Source organism: Bombina bombina, chromosome 1 (genome assembly GCF_027579735.1).
Source record: "Bombina bombina isolate aBomBom1 chromosome 1, aBomBom1.pri, whole genome shotgun sequence".
Taxonomy (NCBI): domain Eukaryota; kingdom Metazoa; phylum Chordata; class Amphibia; order Anura; family Bombinatoridae; genus Bombina; species Bombina bombina.
Window position 1 is genome coordinate 928,086,575 of NC_069499.1, and position 23,356 is coordinate 928,109,930.

Consider the following 23,356-nt stretch of genomic DNA (forward strand, 5'->3'; position numbering starts at 1 on the left):
CAACCAGTGTAAATCGGTTATATGTTCAGGGCTCCTTTGTCAAATGCTAATAAAGTTGATCATATCAAGATGGCTGCCCAATCGTCATGCTTGAGTAGTAGAAAGAATAGTATACATTTTATTGATGTCTAACAAAGCTTTTATCACCCAGAGGACTGGATATGTGTGAGTAATACAAATGATTGCTTAGCTTGTCTGCAGCTTTATTCTTCAATGTGCCTGGTAAGAAGAATGCAGCAAGGCAAGTTTATGGTGGGAATATATTCAGATCCCTTCCTCAGCTCAATATCCCTCATTGATCATGAAGATAAGAATCTGGAAATGATGAATGTGAATTCTTACTCAGCGCATCTCCCTGTCATACAGTGATTGATAAAATCAGTGCATCAGACGCTTTTCCTGGGGGTATCTACACTCAAAGCTTAATATGACTGAAAGATGTGCAATTCATACATATTTATATATCTGCTGCCTTAAGGTCATTATGTAGATACAATCAGAGAGTGAATTCTAAATGGGCAAACAACTCGAGAACAATATAATATGCTCCTATGAATAATGACAAAACAGATATCATGGTAGAAAGTATGTTTGTATACAAAGTATATATATATATATATATATATATAACACACAATTGTGTGTGTGTGTGGTAAAGGGGATGTTACTAGTCCAAGTAATGTTATAAATAAGTGACTGAATAAATAATATTGGTTGTATTTAAATATCCTGTGAGTATGGGTTATTCCTAATCTCCATAATCAAGGTTTCAGTTTTTTCTTCAGCCACTATATTAAAGGGATACTAAACCCAATTTTTTTATTTCATGATTCAGATAGAGCATGCAATTTTAGACAACTTTCTAATTTACTCCTATTATCATTTTTTCTTCGTTGTCTTGCTATCTTTATTTGAAAAAGCAGGAATGTAAGCTTAAAAACAAGCCCATTTTTGGTTCAGCACCTGGGTAGCGCTTGCGGATTGGTTGGTAAAAGTAGCCACCAATGAACCAAAAATGGGCCGGCTCTTAAGCTTACATTCCTGCTTTTTAAAGATAGCAAGAGAATGAAGAAAAATTGATAATAGGAGTAAATTAGAAAGTTTCTTAAAATTGCATGCTCTATCTGAATCATGAAAGAAAAAGAGTAGAGCGCTATTTATTGCTCCCACTTGCACGCTAACTCCACTTGTGCGTCGGATACCGCATGTATTACAAGTTAAAAGTAAAAAGATTTCACTTGTGCGCTAACCCTACGCACACAAAAAGCAGAAGTTGGAATATTGCAACTACATCAACGTATTCCCCATAGACTTCTGTGGAGTGCGAAAAGTGGAAAAAAAACTAACACCCTTACTCATGCACAAACCCGATTGCATTTTCTCAAGTGTTCTAACCTGACATGAAATATTGTTATTATTATTCTTTATTTATAAAGCGCTAACAGATTCCACAATGCTGTCCATGGGTACAAAGATATAAGTACTCCGCACGGGAGAAGTCCTGTAGTCTAGCATGGGAGGAGGTGATGGTAGAGGAGGCAAGGAGCAGGTCATTGTTGGATCTTAGGGGTGGGCTGGAGTATATTTGTTGATGAGTGAGGACAGGTAGGGTGGGGCAGCATTGGTGAGGGCTTTGTAGGTCAGGGTGAGAATTTTGAATTTAACTCTGCTGTGAATGGGGAGCCAGTGAAGGGACTCACAGAGAGGTACAGTGGATACAGAGCGTCGGGAGAGGTAGATTAGCCTGGCAGAAGCATTTAGGATGTATTGAAAAATTAGAAACTGGAGTAGAGTTAGGGGGGATTAGAAGTAGTTCAGTCTTGGTCATGTTTATTTTTAGGTGGTGAGAGGCCATCCAGGAAGAAATGCTAGATAAGCAGTCGCTGATGTGAGAATTGACAGAAGGAGAGAGTGCAGGGGTGGATAGGTAGATCTGGGTATCATCAGCATAGAGGTGATAGTTCAAACCATAGCTGTTGATAAGTTTACCTGATGAAGAAGTGTAAATAGAGAAAAGTAGAGGACCTAGAACAGACCCTTGAGGTACTCCAACAGACAGAGGCAATGGAGAGAAGTAGTCACTAGCAAAAGAGACAGAGAAGGATCTGTTAGCGAGATAAGAGTCCGTAGGAGGAGGGATGGTCAACGGTGTCAAAGGCTGCAGAGAGGTCAAGTAAAATGAGTATAGAGTGGTAGCAAAAAGGAGATTGTTAGTAACCTTGGTGAGGGCAGTCTCAGTTGAGTGTTGGGGACGGAAGCAAGATTGCAGGGAGTCAAGCAATGGGTTGGAGGACAGGAAGTGGGTAAGGCGATCGAAAACTAGTTTTTCAAGGACTTTTGAAGCAAGTGGAAGCAGTGATATGGGGTGGTAGTTTGCAGGAGAGTTAGGGTCGAGGGAGTTTTTTTGAGGCTAGGGGTGACCTTTGCATGTTTGAAGGAAGATGGGAATTAACTGATAGAAAGGGATAGGTTGAATATGTGAGTAAGAGCTGGAGTGAGGGTGGAAGATAGAGAAGGTATTAGATGTGAAGGAATAGGGTCAAGTGGGCAGGTAGTGAGGTGTGAGGAAGACAATAAGGAACCCACTTCACTCTCAGTGGTTGAATATTTCACATTCCAATGTTCTTTACATAGCAGAAAATGTTCTATTTATTCATAAATACATATGTATATATAATATATATATTATATATATATTATATATATATTATATATATATATATATATATATATATATATATAATGGTTTTTGGTAAAATATAATATCTATACCTATAAATAATTATATTTCCCTATGTGAAGAACATTGGAATGTTAAATATTTACAGTACATACATAGTTAAACACTTTATAAGGAATTAATATTTCATAAATATGATTTTACATGTTTTCCTCTACTTGACTGCAAATCGCTCCAATGCACTTAAATGTATTCCTTTATATGTATTTTTGTGTTTATATGTCTGTAAATGCATATATACACATATAACTACATAAATACGTATGTACACACGCACACACATATATATATATACAGTATATATATAAAGATATATACACACATACATATACATATTTTGACATGTATATGTATGAATCTCAACGTTAAAGACCTTTTTTTTTCATCAAATCTTTGAGTACTTACTTTTTTGTGCAATTTTTAAAAATAATTTTTATTAGATAATGTTATTATGATTGCAATGCTACTTTTAAATGTATTATTGCCGTGATTTGTTACACTTTTTTGACTTGTGTCGCGCTATCCAGACTCGCGTTAAATTCGATTCTACTCAACTGATCACGTTTACTTTAAACCTGTAATAAAGAGACACGCGCGCAACAGTTAGTGCGTTACTCGTAATCTAGCCCATAGTGATACAATTACATGTTTGTTAAAGCATGTAATTTTATCACTATTGACCCTGCAAAATGATCCAGCTTTGTGACTAGCACTGTTAATTGGATCAGCGTCAGCTACCACTTAGGGCCAGCAGTTCTCTACAATGCCCAAGCTGTATTTTAACGTGTTTTTATGTGTTTAGCCACTAGATTACAAGTGGCACGCTAACATTAGCACATGATCGATATAGAAATATCGCCCCCCCCCATGCTAACTTGCGCTCATATTACAAGTTGAATCTAAATGCGACCGCACGAGTGCAAACTAAATTTGTGCTCATCTGGTTAGCGCAACTGAAGACCTGGCGTAAAGGGTTAGGGCAAAAGTAAAAGTTGCACCAAACACAACATGAATACAAGTAAAAATACATGTACACTCATATACTGTATACAATATCTAATAAAAATGATACATATAAATATTGTTAAAAAAAAGGGGTTCAAAGGTATTTGGTATATGACAAGGTGTTTGACTGCAAAGGGCTATAATGTATATATACACACATATACATGTCTAAATGTGTGAATGTATGTATATATATATATATGTATAGATCACAAGAAATGAAGATAAGCGCACTATCGCCGATAACACAAATATTCCTCTGAAGGGTAGGTCAAAGAAAATTCAGGCAAGTTCCAGGCAGGGTAAGATAAAAAAGAACATAAATGTATTATAGTTAAAAGCGAATGCCACTGATAGTGGCAAACAAAAAGCAGAGCCAGCAGTAACAACGGTCAGGTGTAAGGGCCGGTCTCCACGCAGACGCGTTTCGTGCCCATGCGCACTTGTTCACTGCATATATATATGTATATACACACACATGTGTATTAATGTATTTATATGTGTATATATGTATATACACACACACGTGTATTAATGTATTTATATGTGTATATATGTATATACACACACATGTGTATTAATGTATTTATATGTGTATATATGTATATACACACACACGAGTATTAATGTATTTATATGTGTATATACATATATACACACGTGTATTAATGTATTTATATGTGTATATATGTATATACACGCACACATGTACTAATATATTTATATGTGTATATATGTATATACACGCACACATGTACTAATGTCTAAGAACTGTAGTACCTGGCAAGCTGACGTTTTAGGACGCTTTCACCTCGGTTTGGTCAGTTTATTCGCAATGTATGGTACCATTTTCAATCAGTGACTTTGATACATAAAGAAATCTAACAAGATATCGACACTGTCTCTCCACTCAGGACATTGTTTTGAGACTTTCTGCTTGTGCCTATTTGATATGCAGATTCTCTTTGCAATATGTTGGTATCTTGACACCTATCATTGTATAACATTTCACACTACTTAGATGTTTAGAAGCTCACGTAACATTTGCCTGTTTGTAATAATATTTCTTACATCAGGTAATCCACTGCAGTGGCATTTTTACAGTGATAGCATAAGCATGCTTCTTTTTGTTTTGTTTTTAGGAATAAAAATCATGGTATATTGAAGAGACCGATGTGTGTTGGATGTTTCTTTGTTTGACACAATGTTTCAGCCTTTAATCTACATACTAGATCAATTAGGAGCAGATTTTTGCTGAGTGCTGCTTTCCCCTCCTTTATACATAGAGCATTCTCATATAGCTCTGCTATGTCATAATATTTTTCTCCATAAAAAAATATTTTGAATCTAATGTATTTATATGTGTATATACTGTATGTATATACACACACGTGTATTAATGTATTTATATGTGTATATACTGTATGTATATATACACACACGTGTATTAATGTATTTATATGTGTATATATGTATATACACACACGTGTATTAATGTATTTATATGTGTATATATGTATATACACACACACGTGTATTAATGTATTTATATGTGTATATACTGTATGTATATACACACACACGTGTATTAATGTATTTATATGTGTATATATGTATATACACACACACGAGTAATGTATTTATATGTGTATATATGTATATACACACACGTGTATTAATGTATTTATATGTGTATATATGTATATACACACACACGTGTATTAATGTATTTATATGTGTATATACTGTATGTATATATACACACGTGTATTAATGTATTTATATGTGTATATACTGTATGTATATATACACACACGTGTATTAATGTATTTATATGTGTATATATGTATATACACACACGTGTATTAATGTATTTATATGTGTATATACTGTATGTATATATACACACACGTGTATTAATGTATTTATATGTGTATATATGTATACACACACACATGTACTAATGTATTTATATGTGTATATACTGTATGTATATTTAGACACACGTGTATTAATGTATTTATATGTGTATATATGTATATACACACACGTGTATTAATGTATTTATATGTGTATATATGTATATACACACACACGTGTATTAATGTATTTATATGTGTATATAGGTATATACACACACGTGTATTAATGTATTTATATGTGTATATGTATACACACACACATGTACTAATGTATTTATATGTGTATATACTGTATGTATATATACACACACGTGTATTAATGTATTTATATGTGTATATATGTATATACACACACGTGTATTAATGTATTTATATGTGTATATATGTATACACACACACATGTACTAATGTATTTATATGTGTATATAGGTATATACACACACGTGTATTAATGTATTTATATGTGTATATATGTATATACACACAACACGTGTATTAATGTATTTATATGTGTGTATATATATATATATATATATATATATACACACACACACACACGTGTATTAATGTATTTATATGTGTATATATGTATATGCAAACATGTGTATTAATGTATTTATATGTGTATATGTATATACACACACGTGTATTAATGTATTTATATGTGTATATACTGTATGTATATATACACACACGTGTATTAATGTATTTATATGTGTATATATGTATATACACACACGTGTATTAATGCATTTATATGTGTATATATGTATACACACACATGTACTAATGTATTTATATGTGTATATGTATATACACACGTGTATTAATGTATTTATATGTGTATATATGTATATACACACAACACGTGTACTAATGTATTTATATATATATATATATATATATATATATATAATATATTATATATATATATAATATATATGTATCCAGAGAGGTATAAGCACTCACAGTAACACCCTTTGTATAAATCAATCCAGTTTGCCCGGGGTGCTTTTAAAGGTATAGCATATTCATCCAGAAGTAAAAAGCACTCACGGGTCTTTGTGCAAACAAACAAGTTTAATTTTACGTTTCGGGGTTACCCCCGTCTTCAGACAACTTCTTGAAGTTGTTCTGAAGACGGGGTAACCCCGAAACGTCACATTAAACTTGTTTGGATGAATATATATTATTTATATATATATATATATATATACACACACACGTGTATTAATGTATTTATATGTGTATATATGTATATACACACACGTGTATTAATGTATTTATATGTGTATATACTGTATGTATATACATAGATACATACATACACATGTATACATATATTATAAACAGGTGTTTTTCTGATTTGCGCTCTCTGTTGAAGTCTATGGGGAGAAGAAGTTAGCGTGGTAGTGATATCTGAAGTCCAACAATTAGCATGTGTTGGTGTTTAGGTTATGATCCACTGCAAGGGGCAGTGAACACCTTGTAAATACAAGACATTTCTGTTTTGTTGTTATGGAATAACATATCAGCCAAATCTAAACATTTTTAAAACAAATTAACACCTTGTTTGCTGCCATTATTTTTCAATAGCCAAACTCCACCCACCACTTGCCTTATTTGAAGAAGTCAATCCAGGCTTAAGTCTGAAGACAACAAGGCTAGCCCTAGTAATAAAGTTAGTATCAAGTTAATTGTTTTGCAGTTGTTATCAGCTAAAGACAGTTAGGGAAATATATTTAGCAGGGTTGACCTTGAGAAGTCAGCAGGATGCATTACAAGCTCTGAGACTTAAAAAATCCTCAGTTTTCAGAGCTAAATCACATGAAAAGGGGGCAAAATAAATAATAAATGTATATTGCTAAATTGTTTTACTACACAGAACTAAACATTTTATATTAAAATCTCACGTTTACTGTCCATATCAGCTTTTTACAACTTCATGTTCAGTTATCTAAAACCTGATACACGTTCTTGAATGTTCTAATCCTGTGACCGTTTCTTTCTTACCTTTGCTCCCCCCCCCCAACATATTCTAAATAGGGGACAAGAACAATTATAGTGTTCACCTTATCAGAAGTGTCCTTTTGCAAAATTCATTTGTTTGTCCCTTTTTTAGATAAACATGGGGACGATCCTGTGACTTTAGCAATAGCGCTTAAGGTGGCTCGGAAGGATCTTGCACAAACTCAGATTGAACTGAACACAATGAAAGCTGACTATGGAAATGTGGTACCAAGGAGAGACTTTGAGAACCAAGAAAAGAAACTCTCGGAGCTTTTGCAAAAGGTAAACCCTTCAATTCTTATAATACAATTGTAATAGATATATAACATTCATTGCCTGTAGAACTAATACTTTTTGAGACCACAGGTAGCGGGGCAGGCTCTTGGCTTAAAGGGACATTAAACACTAAATAAATGCTAGATAGAATGATGCTTTTAAATAAAAGATTAGTCTGAGAATAACATGTAGATGTATTTTTTAAGTTTCAAATATTGACAAAATAGGTGTAAAGTTTTAGTGTCTATAAAACAATGGGAGCTGCCATGTTGTAACTTAGGTTACCTTCTCTGCTGTGGCCAATTAGAGACAGATATAAATAGGTCACTAGAGTGTGCATCCAATAACTGTGTGGAATATAAAAGTGCTCTGCACTTCCATTTCTAACAGGAACTGAAAAGCTCACAGTTTCAGAATGGAATTACAGGAAAAGGGGACAAAATAAATAATGAAAGTATATTGCAGGGGCGCGATCCGATATAGATCGCAGTTTGCGGCGCAAGCGAGGGAACCCACGTCGCCCGCAGTTTCAGCTCGCAACTCGAGCCATCCAATATGCGGCGCCGTCACTTGCTAAAGTGGCGCAAGTCTCACAAACCAGCGAAGTCCAGAAATCTGCGTAAGTACAGATTTTTGGAGTCGCCAGTGACTTGCGCCACGTTAGAAACTGCCGGCGCCTATAAAACCTGACTAAAGTCTAAATCACCCGCACTGTCTAACACGCCTCCTAAACATAGCCCGACACGTCTAACACGCCTCCCTAACATAGCCCGACACGTCTAACCCTCTATCCGCTATCCCCCCTCACTATCCTAACAATAAAAAAGCTATTAACCCCTAAACCGCCGCTCCCGTACCCCGCCGCAACCTAATAAAGTTATTAACCCCTAAACCGTCGCTCCCGTACCCCGCCGCCAGCTATATTATATCTATAACCCCCTAAAGTGAGCCCCTAACACCGCCGCCATCTATATTAAAATTATTAACCCCTAATGTAAGCCCCTAACACCGCCGCCATCTCTATTAAAATGATTAACCCCTAATTTAATCTACCTACCCCGCCGCCAGCTATATTATCTATATTAACCCTAAGTATATTATAGTTAATATAGGTATTACATTATATATATTAACTATATTAACCCTAATTATATTAGGGGATAGATAAGGTAGATGACAGCGGTGTAAGGGGTTCTAATTAGGGGATAGATAAGGTAGATGGCGGCGGTTTTAGGGGCTCACAGTAGGGGGTTAGTTTATGTAGATGGCGGCGGGGTCCGGGAGCGGCGGTTTAGGGGTTAATAACTTTATTAGGGATTTCGGGGGGGGGGATCGCGGTTGACAGGTAGATAGACATTGCGCATGCGTTAGGTGTTAGGTTTATTTTAGAAGATCGCGGTTGACAGGGAGATAGACTGCGCATGCGTTAGGTGTTAGGTTTATTTTAGAAGATCGCGGTTGACAGGGAGATAGACATTGCGCATGCGTTAGGTGTTAGGTTTATTTTAGCAGCCAGTTTAGGGAGTTACGGGGCTCCAATAGTCAGCGTAAGGCTTCTTACGGCTGCTTTTTGTGGCGAGGTGAAAATGGAGTAAGTTTTCTCCATTTTCGCCACGTAAGTCCTTACGCTGCATATTGGATACCAAACTGCGCTGGTTTGGTATACCTGCCTATAGCCCAAAAAACTACGGGCGACGGCAGAGATATACGCGCGTAACTTCTAGGTTACGCCGTATATGTGATATCAAACCAGCGTAAATATTGGCGTCGCCAGCTTTTGCGGGCGACGATTTTTATCGGATCGACCCCCAGATGTTTTTTTATATACGATTTATCATTTTATATTATCATCTCAAAAGTGTTTAATGTCCCTTTAAGGGAGACTTGGTGCAAAATCTATGGTTAATTTTCCCTTAGCTCATGGGTAGGAGTTACCTTTTAATCGAATATAAAAAGGGATTAATGTTAGGGATAAAGGATGGGTACAAAATATTATTGTATTGTTTAGGATTTTTATGTGGTAAAGGGGATGGGAATAATTTTCCATCTGCTCATCTAATTCAATTTCCCTTTACTGCATAGAGGAATGGGCAGCTGTTTTTGTACATTTTTTAGGAATGTGAGTATTGTGTAATTGGCACATAGGAAGTTAAAAGGACGTAATACCCATGTGCTAAATAGACTGAAAATGATACAGCATAGCTAAAAAAAAAAATAACAATAAAATAAATATTTTATCTAAAAATGTCTTTATCATACAACAGTTAGTGCTCAGTTATACTTCAGCCACTGGCAGCTGCATGTTGAGGGGGAAAAAACAACAGCCAATCAGCTTGATCAGTGCTGATGTCACACCTTGCTTTACTGTGATCTCATTAGATTTCCTCTAAATCTCAAGACATTTGATAGTAAATAACAAGACTGTGCCTGCGCATGCCAGATGTACGCTCCTTTGCAAGTTCTGGGACTAGCATCCTGATTGGCTGCTTAAAGTCCCCTTACAATAGGATGTGGCTACTGAGGATAGTTTGAGTTAAAATATATTTTTTACCTAGACATGTTCAGGTGATATTCTCTAGTCAACTTTTTACATCTATGCTGCGTCACTTTCAAGTGCTACAACATTTGGGTATCATGTCTCTTTAATGACTCATTAAATTCCAAATTAAACTGTCAGGCAGATCATGCAGTTTTACAGACTTTTAAATTTACTTCTGTTATTATTTTTACTTTGTTCTTTTTATATCATTTGTTGAAAAGCATAGCCAGGTTGGCTTGGGAGCAATTATGTACTACTGGGAGCTACTGGGTGATTGGTTACTAAATACACATCCCCTTGTCACTGACTCACCAGCTCCCAGTAGTGCATTGCTGCTACATAGCTGACTTTATCTTTTTGTGTATCTTTGCAGGGGTAATGATACAGACTTTTTAATTAAGTGTGAGAATTCAATAAATGTAAGTCATATACTCACAAAGATAAAGCTCTAGAAGTAGTGTTTAAATTAAAATTAGTTTGTTCTCTTTGGCTTATAAGGAAAACTCCCACAGCTTTATTGGAGAGTAAGAAAAAAATCTCAGCAAGTCTGATTAAAACATTGGAGAAAAGAAGCAAATTCAATAGTTGAGAGTGGAATAAATAAAACCAATAAGAATAATACCGATTAACCCCTTCATGCCAGGATGCAAGTGCTTAGATCAGAACAAAGTTCAGATGTTAGAACCTGCTGTTAAAATTTAATCACACAATTGTCGATGTGATCACGTGATTTCAAGGCCAGGATTGGATCATGGGGGACTGCCTACGCTGCTAGGAACGCTGCCCAGTACGATTCTTGCTTGCGTCAAAGGGGGAGGCTGCAGGACGTCTTATAAGAGTAGACAAAAAGAAAAAGTATACAATACGGATAAGCATTCCCCTCTGATTAGAACCGCTGCCTTCCAACAGTCTCTCCCAAAGGCTGTTAAATCGATATATAGGTTGTAGGAGGAGGCGCTGATTAGTAGGGGATTCCAAAAGATTCCACTTTGTGTATTCCACGATTAATCCAAAAGGACTGTGTCTGTTGGGAAATATCACATTGGCGTAGTGTTTCCAAACACCTTGTAAACAAATGTAGAATACTCACAGAATAGTATTGGATAGATAAACGGCTCAACAAACGGTCAGGAAAATAGATACAAGCTTCTTTGAGTATAAAAGGTAGCTTTATTCAGCTCAACGCGTTTCAACGGTTCACCCGTCTTTCTCAAGAGCAGTTAAAATATAGTATGGCTTACAGAAAGTCATATGTAAGCCATACTATATTTTAACTGCTCTTGAGAAAGACGATTTAACCGTTGAAACTGGTATTACTCAGTGGAGCGCAAATATTGCATTTGTGAAGGCAATATTTTGCGTCTGACTTGAAATCTAGCCCAAAGCACCCTTTTTGCAAACAGTTTTTACTGGAAATAACCTATTCCCATTTAAGGATCAAAGTATTCACATTTCCCAAAATTTCATTTCATGATATACATTTTAATTCCTCTATCTGCATAGATGTTTAACATTATTTGGTGATATTTTTTTTCTTCCTTGATCAGAATTGTATTACATACTAAATACATCTCATGCCAACAAGGCTTATTATAATGTAACTCTAAACATAGACGTACAGTCAGATAAGCAATCTATATTTACAGCCTTTGCACTGTCAAGCATGCATGTACATAACCTAAAACGACCTATTTGGGAATATATCTTTCAAACACCTTACGACTGTATTTATAGCCTAAGCTCACTTACATTAATGCCAGACTAACACATTGAAAGCATGGAAATTCCAAAATTACCCCCCCCCCCACACACACACACACACCAAAGAAAATATATTATATTATGTAATTTTACGAATGGTGTATTTCATTTTAGAATGTATGTAAATATGTATATTGGTCTCAGTTAGCTATGGTGAGTAAAAAGGTGACAATATATCCCCCTCACTATATATAAAATGCAAATACAAAATAGATCATAGAGTATCACATCCGCACATTGAAACAAGTTTGATTATGTTTTTCTAAGAATCTTTAGCTAACACTCAGCTAGATTACGAGTTGTGCGTTATGAGTGAAAAAGCAGCATTATGGTTCTTTTTCACTACCACTGGTATTACAGGTGTTGTAGGTATAGCTGTACCGCACACCTTTTTGACCGTCACGCAACGTAACTACCGCACCTTTCAAAAAGTCCTTTTTCAATGCGAATCCCATAGCGCCGGTATTACGAGTTTGCCTGTCCGGCCAAAAAGTGAGCGGTACATCCTATAACTACAAGTACCCAATACATACATACATACATACAAGATCTGTACCTCCACCTGAAAGTCAGTAGTTATGAGTTTTACGTTACAAAGCTGTACAATAAAACTCATAACTAAAGTGTTACAAAGTACACTAACACCCATAAACTACCTATTAACCCCTAAACCGAGGCCCTCCAGCATAGCAAACACTAAAATAAAATTATTAACCCCTAATCTGCTGCTCCGGACGTCGTCGCCACCTACATACACTTATTAACCTCTAATCTGCTGTCCCTAACATCGCCGCAACCTACATTACTGTTATTATCCCCTAATCTGCTGCCCCCAAAATCGCCGCCACCTAACTACACTTATTAACCCCTAATATTCTGCCCCCAATGTGGCCGCCACTATACTAAAGTTATTAACCCCTAAACCTAACCCTAAGTCTAACCCTAACGTAACCTAACCCTAAAACCCACTAACTTTAACATAATTAAAATAATTAAAAAAAAAAATAATTAATACCTAAATTATTCCTATTTAAAACTAAATAAATACTTACCTGTAAAATAAAACCTAAGCTAGCTACAATATAACTAATAGTTATATTGTAGTGTCAGTATATGGCAGGGTTATAACACAATATATTTAATAATTATTCTTTAAATTAAACCCTTAATCAATATGCATATACTAGAAACCATAAAATTAATATAAATTCCTGAATTCTTTTTATTAGTTAATATCTATAAACACATTGAAATATATTTGTAGGAACAAGAATATGAATCAGTACTATACACGTATATGAATTATTAAAATATGCTATACTCTTTACAAAGCCAAACCCAAATTGTAACTTTTTAACTAGCCTTATTCACAATAGAATTTCATTCAGTTAACACAATGAGATTCCAAGATATTTAGCTGCTAACATTCAAGCAATACAATTTTAACAGTGCTTAGTTAAACAATAGGACAATATACACTCTCATTAAAACATCAGAAATTGTATATATTATCTGTGCAAACAACCAACTCCTATGTCTAAGCTGAAATAAATTCTTAATTACCTACAGTTAAGAAAAATTCTAAGATATATGTATCTATATGTTTGCCAGGTTAAAATTACTTAGCATCAAGGATTTGTTTAACAATACACAGGCTATGAAATATTAGTTTAAATACAAACTGCTCTCTTTCATCTATCAACTGTAATTTAAACTGCAGTGACTATGCATATATTTGTTTTAAAATATTACCTGTAATATGCAACCTTTTTTATTTATACCTTACCCAAAAATGACCAAAATCGATAATTCAGTTACCAAAAACTTCTTGTTTCATCTCAGAAGACAGATAAGTAAATTTTGCATGAGAAAAGGTAGTCAGCTTGCTTAGAATGATTGTATTTCAAACGCCCAGCGGTCCGTTATCACTCAAGGTCAGCAGCCTCTGTCTTTTTCCCTCTCTTGCCTTACTTATATATGTTTTCACTCATTTATGAAACCATGTGGGTGGCCCTACGGAAACTGATCATCCCATTGGTCACCTGGCAAGTCTTATTGGATTGGCCCTAGGCTTGGCATGGTTACTATGGAAACGCATCTTTTAACAGTTAAGTCTTTTGACTGTTATACTGGATTCTGGCCATCGGGGGGCAGCATGACAAACAACACAGCAATACATTTTTAACATTCATCTTTGCTACATTTCAAATATCTCCCATATAATGATAATTTTAAACATACTCTAATTTATTTCATTAATAAATTACAATATTAATTATAGATGGGGTAGTATCATATCATTTTTCTGATTTCCTTGATACCAAACACATTATGTTTTTAACATTATATTATAACAAAGGAATTTATACTGCTAACTTATTAGTTTAAGATCCATTAAAAATGTTACCAGGTCATTTCCCCACATTTATATTCAAATACATTTCATATTTCTAACAAATCCTGAATGCATGAATCTTGTCTATGGTCCATATTCATAGGACATCTTGTTATTATATGTCTGAAATATATAAAGATACAAAGGTTATTATTCCATACAGATTAATATTTCATATCTGTATATCTCTCTTTGAGAGGATAAAATACACAGGATATAATTTAAAATATCAATTAGATATGTACTTCTTAGATGCCTGGAATGAAAGAGATAATTGTTAGAATGCTCATTTTAAATCCTAAAACATTCTATGCTTCCAAAATATATATATATACATACACACATTCATTTCTATGCTCTCTTTTAACAATGGGTTTAAGAGTATAATTTAGAACATGTGTTTTTAGCTGGTCAAATTTTTACTGCCTCAATACACAGGCAGGAACTAATTAACAAGTCTATGCTAATCACTATGTAGTCATGATTTCACTTGTTTATCTGATTTTAGGCCTAGAATGCTGTCTCCATACACAGCAGGATGTGTTTGACCATCGGTCCTTGTTTGCTAATTTGGTTGTTACCCCCTACAGGGCTGTGAGCTTCAAAAGCTATGTTAATCAGGAAAAAGTGTCTCCCATCTGATGTCATATACTGAGCATATAACTAATATTATCTTTTGAGACAATATGTCCTTCTTTGAAATGACTCAATGGTCCTATACTATCGCAACAGTTTAAACTTTTGTCATTTTCTTTGAAATGACTGTTTAAATAGACCAAATGTCTCCTCTAAGATTACTTTGAAAACATTTCTTTGTTCTGCAAGTAATTGAGAGAGGGGGCTGGTTTACATACATTGTCCCTTTTGGATCCCATAAACAAAATTAATTATTTGGTGTACACAGACATATTATTTATAAGTATACATGTGTATATTATTTTATGATAGTCTTATACCTTGACAGTAGCTAGCTTAGGTTTTATTTTTATTTCACGGGTAAGTTTGTATTTATTTTAGCTAGGTTGATTAGTTAGTAAATAGTTATTAACTATTTACTAGCTACCTAGTAAAAATCAATACAAATTTACCTGTGAAATAAAAATAAAACCTAAGCTAGCTACTGTCAGGGTATAAGACTATCATAAAATAATATACACATGTATACTAACCTGCCTTACACTAAAACCTAATATTACACTAAAATTAAATAAATTACATTAATGAAATTTAACTAAATTACAAATTACAAAAAAAACAAACACTAAGTTACACAAAATAAAAAAGAAATGATCAAATATTTAAACTAATTACACCTAATCGAATAGCCCTATCAAAATAAAAAAGCCCCCCAAAATAATAAAACCCCTAGCCTAAACTGAACTGCCAATAGCCCTTAAAATGGCCTTTTTGCGGGACATTGCCCCAAAGAAATCAGCTATTTTATCTGGCAAATAAAAATACAAACACCCCCCAACAGTAAAACCCACCACCCACACAACCAACCCCCTAAATAAAAACTTACCTAAAAAACCTAAGCTACCCATTGCCCTGAAAAGGGCATTTGGATGGACATTGCCCTTAAAAGGGCATTCAGCTCTTTTACATTGCCCAAACCCTAAGCTAAAAATAAAATCCACCCAATAAACCCTTAATAAAACCTAACACTAACCCCCGAAGATCTACTTACAGTTTTGGAAGACCGAACATCCATCCTCATCCAGCCGGGAGAAGTCTTCATCCAAGCGGCAAGAAGTCCTCAACGAAGCCGGGAGAAGTCTTCATCCAAGCGGCAAGAAGTCGTCCTCCAGGCAGGCAGAAGTCTTCATCCAGATGGCATCTTCTATCTTCATCCTTCCGACGTGGAGCGGCTCCATCTTCAAGACATCCAGTGCGGAGCATCCTCTTCATACGGTCCCAGCCGTACACTGAAGGTTCCCTTCAAGGGACGTCATCCAAGATGGCGTCCCTTGAATTCTAATCGGCTGATAGAATTCTATTGGATTGAGCTTGCATTCTATTCGCTGATTGGAACAGCCAATAGAATGCAAGCTCAATCCCATTGGCTGATTGGGTCAGCCAATAGGATTGAAGCTCAATCCTATTGGCTGATTGCATCAGCCAATAGGATTTTTTACCCTTTAATTCTGATTGGCTGATAGAATTCTTAAAGGGAACCTTCAGTGTACGGCTGGGACCGTATGAAGAGGATGCTCCGCGCCGGATGTCTTGAAGATGGAGCCGCTCCGCTGTCGGAAGGATGAAGATAGAAGATGCCGTCTGGATGAAGACTTCTGACCGCCTGGATGATGACTTCTTGCCGCTTGGATGAAGACTTCTCCCCACTTCGTTGAGGACTTCTTGCCGCTTGGATGAAGACTTCGCCGGCTGGATGAGGATTGATGTCCGGTCTTCAAAAACTGTAAGTGGATCTTCGGGGGTTAGTGTTAGTTTTTTTTAAGGGTTTATTGGGTGGGTTTTATTTTTAGCTTAGGGTTTTGGGCAACGTAAAAGAGCTAAATGCCCTTTTAAGGGCAATGCCCATCCAAATGCCCTTTTCAGGGCAATGGGGAGCTTAGGTTTATTTAGATAGGCTTTTGTGTGGGTGGTGGGTTTTACTGTTGGGGGGTTGTTTGTATTTTTTTTTTTACAGGTAAAAGAGCTAATTTCTTTGGGGCAATGCCCCGCAAAAGGCCCTTTAAGGGCTATAAGCAGTTTAGTGTAGGCTGGGGCTTTTTTATTTTGATATTGTTTAATTTAATTTATTTAATTTTATTGTAATGTTAGGTGTTAGTGTAACTCAGTTTAGGTTTTATTTTACAGGTAAATTTGTATTTATTTTAACTAGGTAGCTAGTAAATAGTTAATAACTATTTACTAACTAGTCTACCTAGTTAAAATAAATACAAACTTAGCTGTGAAATAAAAATAAAAACCTAAGATAGCTACAATGTAACTATTAGTTATATTGTAGCTAGCTTAAGGTTTATTTTACAGGTAAGTATTTAGTTTTAAATAGGAATTATTTAGTTATTAATAGTAGGTTTTATTTAGATTTATATTAATTATGTTAAAGTTAGGGATGTTAGGGTTAGGGTTACGTTAGGGTTAGGGCTAGACTTAGGGTTAGGTTTAGGGGTTAATATATTTATTTAGTTTTAGTGATGTGGGAGGCCAGAGGTTTAGGGGTTAATAACTTTAGTATAGTGGCGGCAGCGACGTTGGGGGCGGCAGATTAGGGGTTAATAAGTGTAATGTAGGTGTCGGCGATCTCAGGGGCAGTAGATTAGGGGTGTTTAGATGTGGTTTTTATGTTAGGGTGTTAGGTTTAAACATACATTTTCTTTCCCCATAGATATCAATGGGGCTGCTTTACGGTCTGCGATTGCAGGTGTTAGGCTTTTTTTTTACCGACTCTCCCCATTGATGTCTATGGGGAAATCACGTCAAAGCAGCACTGGTATTTGTGTGCGGTATGGAGCTCAACGCAGCCATATCGCCCGCAAATGCCAGGTTTTTGCAAACCTGTAATAGCAGTGCTTTCCAGTATCCCTCATAGAAGTCAATGGAGAAAAATAAATGGAAAAACCTAACACCCCACTCTTGTACAAATTTGATTGCATATTTCAATTTGCTCTAAACAGACATGAAAATTTGAATATTATATATATATATATATATATATATATACACACATGATTATATATAGGTATATATATATATATATATATATATATATATATATATATATATATATATATATAAATATCTATTTACAAATACAGGGAGTGCAGAATTATTAGGCAAGTTGTATTTTTGAGGATTAATTTTATTATTGAACAACAACCATGTTCTCAATGAACCCAAAAAACTAATTAATATCAAAGCTGAATATTTTTGGAAGTAGTTTTTAGTTTGTTTTTAGTTTTAGCTATTTTAGGGGGATATCTGTGTGTGCAGGTGACTATGACTGTGCATAATTATTAGGCAACTTAACAAAAAACAAATATATACCCATTTCAATTATTTATTTTTACCAGTGAAACCAATATAACATCTCAACATTCACAAATATACATTTCTGACATTCAAAAACAAAACAAAAACAAATCAGTGACCAATATAGCCACCTTTCTTTGCAAGGACACTCAAAACATCCATGGATTCTGTCAGTGTTTTGATCTGTTCACCATCAACATTGCGTGCAGCAGCAACCACAGCCTCCCAGACACTGTTCAGAGAGGTGTACTGTTTTCCCTCCTTGTAAATCTCACATTTGATGATGGACCACAGGTTCTCAATGGGGTTCAGATCAGGTGAACAAGGAGGCCATGTCATTAGATTTTCTTCTTTTATACCCTTTCTTGCCAGCCACGCTGTGGAGTACTTGGACGCGTGTGATGGAGCATTGTCCTGCATGAAAATCATGTTTTTCTTGAAGGATGCAGACTTCTTCCTGTACCACTGCTTGAAGAAGGTGTCTTCCAGAAACTGGCAGTAGGACTGGGAGTTGAGCTTGACTCCATCCTCAACCCGAAAAGGCCCCACAAGCTCATCTTTGATGATACCAGCTCAAACCAGTACTCCACCTCCACCTTGCTGGCGTCTGAGTCGGACTGGAGCTCTCTGCCCTTTACCAATCCAGCCACGGGCCCATCCATCTGGCCCATCAAGACTCACTCTCATTTCATCAGTCCATAAAACCTTAGAAAAATCAGTCTTGAGATATTTCTTGGCCCAGTCTTGACGTTTCAGCTTGTGTGTCTTGTTCAGTGGTGGTCGTCTTTCAGCCTTTCTTACCTTGGCCATGTCTCTGAGTATTGCACACCTTGTGCTTTTGGGCACTCCAGTGATGTTGCAGCTCTGAAATATGGCCAAACTGGTGGCAAGTGGCATCTTGGAAGCTGCACGCTTGACTTTTCTCAGTTCATGGGCAGTTATTTTGCGCCTTGGTTTTTCCACACGCTTCTTGCGACCCTGTTGACTATTTTGAATGAAACGCTTGATTGTTCGATGATCACGCTTCAGAAGCTTTGCAATTTTAAGAGTGCTGCATCCCTCTGCAAGATATCTCACTATTTTTGACTTTTCTGAGCCTGTCAACTCCTTCTTTTGACCCATTTTGCCAAAGGAAAGGAAGTTGCCTAATAATTATGCACACCTGATATAGGGTGTTGATGTCATTAGACCACACCCCTTCTCATTACAGAGATGCACATCACCTAATATGCTTAATTGGTAGTAGGCTTTTGAGCCTATACAGCTTGGAGTAAGACAACATGCATAAAGAGGATGATGTGGTCAAAATACTAATTTGCCTAATAATTCTGCACTCCCTGTACATAGAACATATTCTATGTGCAGAACATTGGAATGTGAAATATTTACAGTAAATAAAACCTTTATTAAATATGAATATTGCATAAATATGCTTTTACATGTTTTCATCTACTTAAAGGGACAGTCAACAGCATCATTTTTGTTGTTTAAAAAGATAGATAATCCCTTTATTACCCATTCCCCAGTTTTGCAAAACAAACACTGTTATATTAATACACTTTTTACTTCTGTGACTAACTTGTATCTAAGCATCTTCTGACCGACCCTAATCACATGACTTTGTTATTATCTATTGACTTGCATTTTAGCCAATTAGTGCAGTGTCTGCCACTAGCCACTAGCGTGATCACAATGCTATCTATATGGCCTACATGAGCTTGCTCTCCCCTGCTGTGAAAAGTAAATAAAATAGAGGCGGCCTTCAAGGGCTTAGAAATTATCATATGAGCCTTCCTAGGTTTGCTTTCAACTAGAATACCAAGAGAACAAAGCAAAATTGTTGATAAAAGTAAATTGGAAAGTTGTTTAAAATTACATGCCCTATTTGAAACATGGATTTTTTTTTGGACTTGACTGTCCCTTTAACTGCAAAGGGCTCTAATGCACACACACACATATATATATATATATATATATATATATATATATATATATATATATATATATATATATATATATATATATATGTTTTATGTGTTTATATGTCTGTAAATACATAAATACACATATAAATAAATACATTTTAAAAATGTTTTATTAGATGGTGTTATTATGATTGTAACTATACTTTGTAAGGTATTTTTGATGTGTTTTGTGCAACTTTTTGGTTTTCGCAAAACAGTTAATGCAATTGTGTTTACTGTAACATTCAGTTGTTGGTAAATGAAAAGGTCTTAAAGGGACATTCCGGTCAAAATGTAAATGCACATAGATTAATTACATCTTTGAATAGAAACTTATTTGCATTATACATGTTTTGTCAAAAATGCTTCTAGCAAACGTTATCACTGTTTTAGTGTTAGCATTTTTCTATGCACGTGCATGTGAAGCATAGCTAGATATTGTCAATGCACCAGCATTTTAAATACTACACCTACTTAGAACATCAGTGGGGCTTGTGTCATGTTAGCAATTACAAAATTGAGTCATTGCCAGATGGTACAAGCATCTCAGGCTTTCTGAGCAAGTGCTGTGTTTAAAATGCTGGTGCACGGTGCATACTTAAATACACTTTTGAAACAGCTATAACTTTTATTAGAAGCATTTTTGCTAATATGTGTATATTACAAAAATGCTTCTATTCAATACTAAAATGCAATTATGTGTATTCCAATTTTGGCTGGAATGTCCCTTTAAGGATGAAAGAGCTGTGTTTTTGTAAGCTGTCGTTGCATGAAGTGCCTGTTCCCATGAGAGGTGCAGAGTTGATTTTCAGAATTTTGAAGTAAAGACTGGCTTTTGTGCATTTCAGCGAGGAAATTATATGTAAGCCATTCATTTATATAATTCATTTATATATGTTGTTAATCATCAAATATCTACACCCTGTAGTTTAAAGTAAAAGGTATTCACAAGTGTGAAAAAAACTTTAGGTTTATATGTTAGATGTTTATCATTTTAGATCCCCATAGAAGCAAACTGACTTGACTTTCATTTCGCATATTGCTGGCTGGAACTATAGGCAGGGATAATATCATTTAGTAAACAACTCTATTGCACATGAACTGTACATCCAATCATTTTCTAGTAAGTGTCTGAAGCTAAGAGTTCTCCCGTTAACCTCACAATACCGGACTTCTGTATTTTGCAGCGTGGAACTGGTTTTGGAACACTTTCTAGTTGTCCCTCCCGCTAACTCTCTTCCTTATAAATGTCCTGACTCCACTCAAGTCATACTAACCCTCAGCTCCACCCACAAACCACCCTATTTCTGACCCCATTCTCCTGGTCTTGGGTAACATTTAGGAAATTTCGGGAGGTCGAGTCATGTTTTAAAGAGGTGTGTCCCTCTCCAATAGAATTACGGGAGTTCTTTTTATCAGCCAATGAGCATAAGTAGCAATCAGAAACTGCTGTATTAGTTTAAATGTCCATCATAGTAAAACAATTACATGTTCTTATTCGTCAGAACATGTCATTTTATCATTAGCAGCATTTAACACAGTTAAAGCACTGCGTGGGGGCTGCAGAGAACTGCTGGTCACTGTCAGTTTTGTCCCTTTGAAATGAGGTTGCCAATTAGAGTCTGTTCTGTTACTACCAAGCTTGTACATATTTAATTAGAATGTCCCTTTTATATTTCCTGTAATGTTCAAAGGGTTTTACATTATTTAACAATAAAACCTATTGATCCTACTTGCAGGTTCACTACAGAGATAAAATAGCATTCTCTAACAGATTAAAGGGCCATGATACCCAAATGTTGAAACACTTGAAAGTGATGCAGTATAGCTGTAAAAAGCTGACTAGAAAATATCAACTCAACATCTCTATGTAAAAAAGAAAGCTATTTTACCTCAAAATGTCCTAAGTATTCACACCCCATTGTAAAGGACTTTAAGCAGCAAATCAGTATGTCTGTCCCAGGACAGGCAAGGGAGCGAGCTTCGTGCACACTCATCTTATTTCCCTATTCAGTTTAAGGGAGTTTACTAAGAAATCTCATGAGATCACAGTAAAAGAGTTCATGACCTCAGCACTGCTGATTGGCTGCTGTTCATTTCTTCATTTTTTATTTTTTTCCCTGCAGCTGGGAGCAGCTGGGTATAACTTTTTACACAGCACTTACTCTGGTGAGCTGAGGAAATTGTGAGGTAAAATATCTTCCTTTTTTACATAGAGATGCTCAGGTGATATTTTCCTGTCAGCATTTTACAGGTATACTGCATCAGTTTTAAGTGATTTAGCATATGAGTATTATGTCCCTTTAAACATGTAATTATTTTGACTACAACGTCCCTTTAAATTTATATTTAGATAGCTTTCCAGACAAAAATATTTTCAACATCCTTAAAGGGATATGAAACCCAATTTTTTTGTTTGTGTGTGATTCAGACAAAGCGTACAATATTTAAAAAAGTTTCCAATATCAACTTCTCATGATATTCTTTGTTATAAGTAGGTGTCTGGAGTACTGCATGGCAGGAAATAGTGCTGCCATCTAGTGCTTTTGCAAATGAATTACATTCTTGCAAAACTACTGCCATATAGTGCTCCAGACATCTGCACACTCCTGAGCTTACACCCCGGCTTTTCAACAAAAGATACAAAAAGAACAAAGAAATATATATAATTTAAGTAAATTAGAAAGTTGTTTATATTTGAATGCTCTATCTGACTTACCATTTTATTTTTCTCATACATAAGCTTTT

The 23,356-nt window shown here is 35.5% G+C and overlaps 1 protein-coding gene across 1 annotated transcript in view; it reads left to right on the top strand.

Annotated features, from left to right (window-relative positions):
• TSNAXIP1 (translin associated factor X interacting protein 1) overlaps positions 1-23,356 on the top strand; it is a 168,647-nt gene that overhangs the window by 43,254 nt on the left and 102,037 nt on the right. The window contains exon 8 of the mRNA XM_053715909.1: positions 7,790-7,959. Coding sequence (XP_053571884.1) covers positions 7,790-7,959 — 170 coding nt within the window. The remainder of the gene's footprint in view (positions 1-7,789; positions 7,960-23,356) is intronic.